At 44.3% G+C, this 10,994-nt stretch overlaps 1 protein-coding gene across 1 annotated transcript; it reads right to left on the reverse strand.

Annotated features, from left to right (window-relative positions):
- Positions 1-9,131: 9,131 nt before the first annotated feature.
- LOC125757934 (uncharacterized) lies at positions 9,132-10,380 on the reverse strand. Its single transcript, XM_049414335.1, has one exon. The coding sequence runs from the start codon at positions 10,332-10,334 to the stop codon at positions 9,132-9,134; it is 1,203 nt and encodes a 400-aa protein (XP_049270292.1). The 5' UTR covers positions 10,335-10,380.
- Between the last annotated feature and the right edge of the window lie 614 nt (positions 10,381-10,994).

Genomic DNA, 10,994 nt, shown 5'->3' on the forward strand with positions numbered 1-10,994 from the left:
TTTTTTTTTGCTCTGTACGCTTGTGTGTTCTGCTTTTTTTATTTTTCATTTCCTCGCGATTTTGGTTCTAAGTTTTTCACTTATCATTCCGTAACAAGTCCTGTAGCACTTCTTCTGTGTGTGTGTGTGTGTGTGTGTGTGTGTGTGTGTGTGTGTGTGTGTGCACGCGCGCATGTGTGTAGAATGACGAGGGATGGGGGGGTTTGCCGAGCTAGTGTTTTTGTGCTTTTCATCGTGAAATTCTGTTTCGTTGTTACTTATCACGGCGGAACAAGCACGTGGTTACAGCACACTCCGAAACGTGTTAACACAACCGCCACAACCGCAAAATGGCAGCCAAATAAAGCAGTTTTCACGTTGGCACAGTTTCGCTGCTCAACAACTTCAAAACTAATCATGCATTTATCACTACGTATAAACAATTCATTGAAATGTTTAAACGAAAACAACACACAAACATGTGCTTTTAAGTGGATTTATATTATTTCACTTACAATGCCATGAAAACGAAAATAAAGATTTGCAGCGCCACACAACTTTTGTGAGAAACACCTGAATCACTCAACGGCCGTTGAAAACTGCCGTGTGGCAGCGCGCCAACTCCACTGAGTTCGACAGAGTTGTAGCGTTTCGATGGCCATTGCCTCAATGTCCTTTCAAACCTGCCTGTGTGACACAGGTATTAGAGATCTAAGGGGGGGATATGAGAAGTACAGTTACACCAAATGATCCGCTTTTCTCATGAGCGTCCCACTGAACCATTTCAGGTAGTCTTCCATAGGCACTGAATTTTTTACTGTCTTACCTTAACAGGTATAAGTTGACGATACTTCATGCTTAGTTGTGATATTAGGGATGCTGCCTGTATCATATTCTACAGTTAAGCACTATGAATGTTTAATATGAAATGGCTTTTCTATTTCAGTTATATTTGCTTTTCTTTTTTAGGCCTCCCTATTTTTATTGTTTCTACTATTATTAATTGGCAGGTAATGAGACCTATGAGTGGCAATATCGTGAATAGCAGCAGTGTCCTGCGATGATTTGTGTAACTGTACTGCCATAAGCTCGTGTTTCTTATTTTGGTGTATTTTGGTTTAAACCACAAAAAACTGTTTGCACCGCTGAGCGCAAGCTGAGATCGTCTCAGATTGTGTGCGCTCCTCGCACTTTCACCTCAGACGCTGAGGAAGGGTATTCAGAGAGCTATACTGATGAGCCTACGAACGTGTTCACTGGAGGCTCGTGCACAACTTCAACGCCACAACTAAATTTTGTGCAGCTTGTCACGGTGTACACATTCTTTGCTTCAAGGCCACGTGGAGATACATGGCGGAAGTTGCTCGACTACGCTAGTAAAGCTTTCACTTTAAAACGACAAGCAAGGAGCACTGTTAGCGAAGTGTATAAAGAGCTGCCCTGTTAAGCAGCTAAAATAAACCTTAATAAGTTTTTAGGAAGTAAATTAATGTACTTTGAGCTAGAAGGACAACACTTTTGATATATTAACAGACATTTCATTAAAATGAAATGAAATTGGTCACATTTAAGAAATTTTCAACTGGCCTCTCTTTGTGCATCGGCTCTCACTACTACAGTATGGGTGTCTATAACAACAAATTTGCGAATATATCGAAGAATCTTAAGATAAATTGGCAAGTATTGTATCAAAAATTGTTGCGGTAGTATTTTGTATCTGTACGCCCCATACTTCTTGCCTGAGTATCTTGTATAGTATCACGAAACAGATTCAATGTATGCTTGCTCAGCCCTACATGGTATGAAGGGGAGGAAGCGCAAAATGGACGTCGTGCAGACAAATTACAGGCGCGATAACGATTGCATCTGTCTGCCACATTGAACTGACTGCTGGACTATTTTCAACTATGCCGTTACATTTTGATGTGTTTGCAGTTCTCCAAAACGACAAGCTAAGGGGGTATGCACTTGATGTCATCCGCGAGGAGCGCTAGCGACGGGGTCGCCATTTTGAAGGTCCCCGCACTTGCTACACGCTCGAAAAACTCACTGCTCGCGCTGTGCTCGAGATCCGAATGCTGACTTGGATGGCTAGAGACCTCCTGAATACCTTCTGCACGTCGACGCATGGATAGCACGGACGGGGCACGACCGGACCTTCAAAATGGTGCGGTGACGGTGTTGCTGTCTTGTGGATGAAGGTGTCACACGGATCTTAATCGCAGTCAGGCTCAATTGGGATCTAGACTAGGCTGACGTTTTGCGCCAAATTCTATACGGATTACTTTCAACAGTGTGAGATCAACCATTGTTGATTGCAATTCAACAAAATTCAATCCGCGTCGGCCCTGATCGTGATCAAACGTTGTCATAATATATGGTGCGCGTGGGTTTAAGATGGGCAAAAACAAACCAGTGCGCCGTGCGGTGGCGACTTGTGTGGCGACTTGTGTGGATTTTTGGATGTGTGCGCCGTGCGGGGGCTAATTGCGTATGGGCCGTGCGGTGGGGAAGAGGATGGCGATCGTGTGCGTGGCGTGCCTCGAGACAGCGTGACCAGTGCGTGGGCCGTGCGCGAGAGTCGAATTCCAAGGCTGGGATCTCCTTCGCTGGGCGTCCGGTCCATGGGAGAAACCACAGCCCTACCTCCTGGTGCCTCGACATAACGGAGCGTTCCCGCTACGGGAAGATCGAGCCAGGAACCGTGTACGAGGCCGGGCCAAGCCTCGACGCCGTGTGCAGTTGGGCACCGTCAGGGTTCGGGCCCACGAGTCGAAGGCGTCAACAGTGGAGCGGGTCCCTTGGGTGCAGAGTCCAATGTTTGGCAAATTCTGTGCTTCAAGGAAGCGATCAGTTAGCTTAACAAGCTCGTCAAGTGATTTACCCTCTCGCTCCTTCAAGAAGATAACTAGTTTCGGTTGGCAACAGCGTAGGAATTGCTCGGAGACTATATGATCACGTAGCCCTTCGTACGTTTTCGACACGTTGGCCATGTCGATCCAGTGATCAAAATAACTCGCAATTCTCACGGCTAACTGCGTTCCAGTTTCGCCATCCACAGCTCTTGCCTTGCGAAACTTGTTTTGGTAACCCTGCGCCGTAAATTGGAACCTCTGCAGCAATGGTTTCTTCACCTTCTGGTAGTCCAATGAATCGGCGGCAGTCATCCTACCGATCACTGTTAAGGCTTCGCCCGTGAGGCACATGCTCACAGCAAGGGCCCATTTCTCTTGTGGCCAGTCCTGACCGGTTGCTACTCGCTCAAATCTCTGCAAGTACGCGTGCAAGTCGTCGCGTTTTTCATCGAAGAGAAAACGTAGTTTCTGTGGGTTAAGCGGTGATGAAGTGCTGGGTACAGGCAGAACGTCATTAGCTGCAGCAGGTACATTCCGAGCTCCTTCCTGAAGCTGTAGCTTTAGCTGGAGGATCTCACGCTGCCTCTCATCAGGTAAGCGCGCTATCTCCGCAGCTTCTTTCAGTGCCTCTCGTTCCGCAGCTCTCTCATCCCTCTGCTTTGCCTGCTGAGCCTCGATCCACCTGCTCAGTTCTGCGCCTGTCAGCCCGAGTTGAATACCTACAGCGGTAAGCTTCTCTAAGTCCATGTTCGAGTCCGAACAAGTGCTGGTACACGAGAGAAACTGCTTTCTTTCACTGTTACTGAGCGAATCCTGGCAGGCTCGCCAGTTTGTGATGTTGTGTTTGGGTTCAGGATTCGCTCCAGAAAGAATGACGCAGCACGCAGGTGGACAAGCACACGTAAGACATCTTTACACACACGAAAGGACTGAACGAATATAGAAAACAGTTACATATGCGACGTGATGGCTGCTACGCGAAATAGTGAAGCAGTGGCGTAGAGTTTGCCGTCGGAGCCGATGAGGTTGCCGAGTTGACGGCGTCGTGCGTAGACCTCTGTCGATGCCGTAGCTCGGTGCTTGGTCTGCGCGCGTGAAGTCACGGAGGTCTACTCCGCGGCCGTTGATGCCAGGACTCTGCGCCCAAGGGACCCGCTCCACTGTTGACGCCTTCGGCTCGTGGGCCCGAACCCTGATAGTGCCCACCTGCACAGGGCGTCGAGGCTTGGCCCGGCCTCGTACACGGTTCCTGGCTCGATCTTCCCGTAGCGGGAACGCTCCGTTACGTCGAGGCACCAGGAGGTAGGGCTCTGGTTTCTCCCATGGACCGGACGCCCAGCGAAGGAGATCCCAGCCTTAGAATTTGACTCTCGCGCACGGCCCATGCACTGGTCACGCTGTCTCGAGCCACGCCGCGCACTCGATCGCCATCCTCTTCCCCACTGCACGCCACATACGCAATTCGCACCCGCACGGCGCACACATCCAAAAGTCCACACAAGTCGCCACACAAGTCACCACCGCATGGCGCACTGGTTTGTTTTTGCCCATCTTAAACCCACGCGCACCATATATTATGACAAACGTGTTGTTGCCCATGTGTCTGCCTATATATCCATCAGATTTTTTGCCACTGAGTATACCGCAGGAATAAGGCACGCAGTGATGGAAGCGGCATTTCGCTTTTTGGAGCAGACTCTGGAGCACAAAAAATGATACTTTGGAGCAGCCTTAAGTGTTTTCAGAGCAGATGGCAAAATATTTTTAACGACTTCTGGAGTCTGAAGCATTATTAAGCACCTCATAAATGTTAATATTTATATTAAATGTATTGCACATGCAATAATTGCTGCAAATTACAAGAAGCAACTAAAACAGATGGATAGTCACCGAACACTTAGTAAATTGAGCGCCAAATATGTAAGGTACTTGTACTTGTAACACCAGATTATAAAAGTAGCCAGAACAACATGTAACCATTGCCAAAGCAGCAGTTTATGATCAGTACCAGATCATAGCAATATGTCATTTTCATACTTCACCAAAATATCAGCATGGAAAATTTTAAAAAAACAAACATGCAAAAAAAGCAGCTAAATGGGCACTTAAAATGCCAGTTCTTATGGCATGACAAATGAGGCCAAAGCTGATTAAGTGATAAATGTAATCATCAGGGTCATCACAACAGAAGTTAGCAATCAGTATGATATCACACTAACCTCACACACAATTCAACAAAATAGCCTGATTGTCAGGTACAAACATACAGCTAAATCAGACATATACAGTGGACTCTCAGTAAACGGAAATCTCTTAAAAGGAATTGCTGCTTAAATGGAACAACTGCCTTTAGGTTTCATACCTGAACGTTTCAACCCAGTTCATCTCTCAGTAAACGAAACTCTTGTTAAACGGAACATATTTTCCGGGTCCCTTCAGGTTCCGTTTAATGAGAGTCTACTGTATAGTGTCAGTACTTGAGCTATCGTCCATATTCTAGTATGCAGCTAGTAAGCAAGCTGCATACTAGCATACTTGGATAATAATATATAAAGCTTGTTTTTGGTTGATGGTTTTCAGTTTGTCAATGCCATTTCAAAGCAGGTTCGGAGCAATCACTAGCAAATATGTCTGGTGTCATTTCGACACATGTATTCGTGGAAATGGCTGGGTACGACGTACCCACTCTTCATGCGCATTTTTTAGACGGGAATGCATGCACAATGTGTGAAAGCAAGCTCGTGTACAAACAACAGCGGCGAACAAAATCGAACTACCGCTCAATAACTCAATTTGTGCGACAGCGTTTTAACGCGTCTTTCCTGTCTCTGTATTACATGGGACACGCCAAATGCAATGAACACAGAATGAAATAAAGGGTAGCAATGTGAAAATGGGCAAAAGCCTAATTTATCATGAAAGACGCTATAAATAAAGAGCTTGTTTCTTCGCATCAAAACGGCGAAAAAATTGACAGAGAGTCATAGGGTGTTGAGTCTTTCGCCGTTGTTGAGACTGCACAAAAACCCCAACAAATTTCACGTTTTGTCAGCATTCACTCATGCAGAGGATCGCTGTGTCGCTTTAGAAGTTCTACATGATGAAACAGTGAAAGGGAAAGCACTCAACAAATTTTGTACACATCAGCACGCCACCAGGCTGTGACCAACCAATCAACATTCCAACTCATTTATTCATCCATTCCACTAAGCCCACTTCGCGCCCATTCATCCAGAGTCGTGTAGTGTTTTCCCATTTTCCCTCCACGTGTGGGCTGTGTTCCAATTCTGGACAGCATCGTAGACAGTCTACGCTGACAGCTTGGAAGACAGCATCGAGGTAATTTTGTCCGACAAATGGAACGCGTCTAGAAGACGGATGGATGGATGGATGCTATGAGCGTCCCCTTTATAACGGGGCGGTGACATGTCTGCCACCAGCCCAGGCGAAAATTTGAAGTGGGATTTCAAGTGGTTCAAAGTGGTACCACTTGCTTTGAAGTGGCCACTGAAGTGGTACCACTTGGACAACAAGTGGTCCCACTTGCTGCCAAGTGGTTTTCAAAGTGGTCCCACTTGCTTTCAAGTGGTCATTGAAGTGGTACCACTTGGACAACAACTGGTCCCACTTGCTGCCAAGTGGTTTTTAAAGCGGTACCACTTGCTTTCAACCCGAGTGGTTTTCAAAGTGGTACGTCCCACTCGCTTTCAAGTGGCCATCAAGGCGGCAACACTGACAACTGGTCTCACCTGCTTTCAAGTGGCTGTTCAAATTGTGCCATTTGACCACAGTGACTTCCACTGATGCATATTGGTTGAAAGTGGCCCTATCTGGATCATAATTCATATCACTAAAACAGTTCTATTTGCAGTTAAGTCGTTTAAGTTGAATAACAATTGACCAGATCTCTACAATAGATAAGCTAGATTTCACAGGTGGCCTAAATGTTTCATTCAAGTAGCTGCTAAAATGGTACAGATTTATTTTTAATCTACTATACATGTGGCATCTGCCTCCAACCTTCATTACTTGGAAAAATAAGTAAACACAGCAGCTCATTTTGCTTGTAACTTTGCATTATGTGGCACCAACAGCTCTAAATATTGAGCATTTCTCAATATACAGCTTCTTCATTGTTGCCCATGCAATTTATGCAATACTTTGTGTATGTATCACGCAAATGCAGAAATTGTGAACACATAGTTGAGCTTGAAAATGAGGAGGTTTATTAAACACAAATGTATACACAAAGCCAGAAATTTAACAGAAAAATCTTGAAAACAGTTACAGGCACAACTGGTAAAGTTTTTGAATTTTGACAGAAAAGCCTTACTTAACCCACTACAAAAAAAAAGCATCAGAGGGTCTAAAAATATTTGCGGTCATAAAAATATGTCGGCAAGCAAATGTGGTTAAACAGCACCTAAAAGGCTTTGGTGAAAGCTATGGCAATGGTAAAATAAGAAATATCTCTACGACCAGATGCACAGATGAATTTAAACATAAAAAATTTAAGTGATGTCCCAATTAAATGCCAAACAGTGACAAAACTTCAAGCACTTATCCCTAAGCAGCCATGCACTGCTCAATGTCATTTTCTTTTGTTAGCACAGCAACCACTAAAGTTGACATCTGCTGCTCACTCTAGGAGATTGGGTAAAAACCACTCTGGGCAACCTAAACACGTTTTCAATGATGCTGAGTAGTTTGCTGTTGTTTAGTTTGTTTAAGAAGTCACGTCCGTGAACATCGACAGTGGTAGTGAAATAAAACAAAATGCAACTGTCACATTTATTTCAAAGTACCTTACAGGCCCCATGGGGGCATTGAGTAAGGGGGGCAATACATATATACACTTCAAACTGGAAAAAAAAATACAAAAGAAACAGTTGGCTAAGGGGGGCAATAGATATATACACGTCAAACTGGAATAAAATACAAAAGAAACAATTGACTAAGGGGGGCAATACATATATATACGTCAAACTAGAAAAAAAATACAAAAGAAACAATTGACTAAGGGGGGCAATGCATATATACACCTCCAGACTGGAAAAAAATACAAAAGAAACAGTTGCAAAATAATAAGTCAAACAACAAGCATCAACATGTACAAAACAAAAAGCATCAACATGTACAAAAGTTCAACATGTACAATAGATTCACGCATGGTAACCGTGAACGGAACTACATTTCCCACGCATGCAGCGGCCACAAGGCAGAATCCTCGCGCACATAAATGTGGCAATCACAAAAACGGACCAATATGGACCAATGAATTATGATACGGCATCTATTTGCTGAGGTTTGTGAAGTGGCTTGATAAGATGTGACGGAATGTATCAAAGTTTGTCTGGGATGCAATGTCGTCAGGCAAGCTGTTCCACAGACGGATAGCACGTGGAAGTGCGGACTGATTGAACGCGTTTGTCTAGCCGTATACACGGTAGTAGCTAAGATGATTGTGTAGTCTACGTGAAGTAAGATATGGTTTTTGCAGACCAGTAACGGTGATTCGGGAGGAATGTGTTTTTTGTGAAAGGATGACAGCAAGGCAATGTCGCGACGAATGTTCAAGAGCGGGAGTGAAAGTTCCTGTTTTATTTGTGATATACTGGAATGCGGACTGTAGTTATTGGCAATGAAGCAATGATCAAACTTAGCTCACAATTCAGTGGCTTTTCAAGCAAAAGCCTTCCATTACAGTACTGAAGGTGCAGTACAAGCTAGAAAAAGGGAAATTGGGGTGCCCACGGGCAAAACCAGACAAAAAGAAAAATTAGGAGGAAACATGCTAAGAAGTCACTATAGTTTAGCTCTCCGAATAGTTTATGCAAACTGTGGATGTTTCGCATTTCTTTTAGACATTTGAACAAACGGTTTCTCCAGCCGACAACTACAAATCATATTCCATGATACATATCAATATGGAAGTTCAGACATTTTTTGCGTATTTGTTAATAAAGAATTATAGCATTATAAGCAACTATACCTCAGCTGCTGACCTGAAAGTCGCGGGTTCGAACTCGGCAGCGGCGGTCACATTTCCGTGGAGGCACAATGTAAGAGATTTCGGCCGACGTCAAAGAACCCTAGACAGACGAAACTTTTGGAGCCCTCCACAATGGCGTGGCTCATAATCATATCGTGGTGAAAGCCTAAACATTATAACGAATTATGCAATACTTCATTCTGCCTAAACATGTGCCTATAAGATAGTAAAAACTAATAACCTGTGTTCACACTCCTTCAAAAAACTGTCCGGAAATTGGGATTGTACGTAAATGCAAGCAGAGCTTAAAATGAGCCAAAGCGGTTGCACAATTCAGCAAACAACAACTTCCCATTAAGTTCAAGGCACACACATGGACGCAGGGATTTCGAGAGGGAATGCACCTTTTTAGAGCCAGAACTGACAGCTTCTTTCAAGTGGTCAACCTCTTCAAAGTTGGTGATATGGTACACATCCGAGATAATAAAAATTTCGGATGTACCATCCACCTTGGAAACGTCCACTATGTGTTCTACCCTTGTGTACTCACCTCCCACCTTTAAAACACTTGAATCTCGTTTGAGGGTGGCGGACTTGTAATTCTTACTGTGGATTGTGCAGCCTTCTGCTGAGACCCGACTATATTCGTCAAGTTTCACAACTCCAGAAATGTTTTCCATTATATAATCTGACAGCTCCATAGAAGGTGCCTGCGGTCTTCCTAGTAATTTAAGTCTTGAATGTTTTCTCCTCTTTGCTTGGATACATAGCTCCTGGACTTCTTGCGATGCCATAGACTGAAGAAAGTGGAAGTTGTTCAATAAAAGGATGCGTGAAATGATTTTAAAAGGAATGCCATTAGAAGACGACACTAGATGTACTAGGCGCCCCATGTTGCTCTCAAACTCAAAACACGAAACTGCCCAGAGTGGCCCATGCAGCAGTACGCTCTTGGGCAAATGCAGTAATGTGTGCACATTCGAAGTCATGGCACCTGCACCATAGTGACACTGGGTCATTACCACAAATTCTGTGATTTTTCTGGTGCTGATATCTACATCGTCTGCTGTCACACGGCTCTTCAAGAGAGTGTAGACAGCAGACACCAAAAGCGCAAAATGTTCAAAAAACACAGCTTCCAAGATGCCTTTCAGGCACGGAAGGCTGTAATAAAGCAGCCAAGCCTCCCACTCAGACGCCTTCCAGTACTTCCTGAGTTTGAGAGACCTTGGCACCCTATTGAAACATAGTGGAGGTCTCTGGCTTAGGAGGCGACCATCTATTTCGGCTAAAGTTCTGGCACTCCCAATGTAATGCGCCTTGCCCACATTTGAACACCAAATGTCCATCATCTGGCGCACGACACCAAGCAAGACAGTGTGCATATAATCGGGACGAAAGCTCCACACAATGTCGAAGCCAGGGACATTGATGAGAGGCGAAGGTCCTTTTACGCCTCTGATAGAGCGTTCAAGGTCTGCTGCCGTTTGCATGTCTGCCACCATCATAGCTGCATCTCTGTCTTTAGCAGTCACGGAGACGGGATACTTGACACTACCTGCACAATGAAACATGGTTTTTAGAGCACTCTTCAGATATTCGACAACTTCACATGACACATGCAAGGGTGGGTAATAATACTGCACCTTCAATGAACTCTCCAGGGTGCAGGCACCATGAACAGCCATAGTAACCGTTAAACTGCAAGACATTCTGCATTGAAGCCCTGGCTGGAGCATCTGCAACGCCTGTAATGCAGTACACCTAAAAAAATAACAGCAAGTTACTTTTTTTAACTCTAAAAAACACCTAAATAAATGGCAGCGTTGATAACATGAATCAACGAAGGTAACGTAATTCATATCAACTAGTACAAAACATAAACGTTCACAGCATGCAATCAAAGGTATTATTATTCACATGAAACATTATAAAACAAAAAGGATCACAGTAGTGTGCAGAAATAGCAATATTTCAGAGGCAAAACCTTGACATTAACTGCAATAAAAAAAAAGGAAGAGAAAGAAAAGGAATTAAAGTTAGCCTGGGAGGAGAATGCAGTCCCTGGTTTCGAGAGATGAATTTCAAGGGTCAACACTGCAATAACAGATATACTCTTACATACCTTTGAATGCAGCTGTTCCCCATTATGGCTCCAGTGAATTCCT

This window comes from Rhipicephalus sanguineus, chromosome 3 (assembly GCF_013339695.2).
Source record: "Rhipicephalus sanguineus isolate Rsan-2018 chromosome 3, BIME_Rsan_1.4, whole genome shotgun sequence".
Lineage (NCBI taxonomy): Eukaryota > Metazoa > Arthropoda > Arachnida > Ixodida > Ixodidae > Rhipicephalus > Rhipicephalus sanguineus.

Bases quoted from the DNA above. Each gene is read 5' to 3' on its own strand.
- LOC125757934 (XM_049414335.1), bottom strand. From the start codon at position 10,334: ATGATGGTGGCAGACATGCAAACGGCAGCAGACCTTGAACGCTCTATC.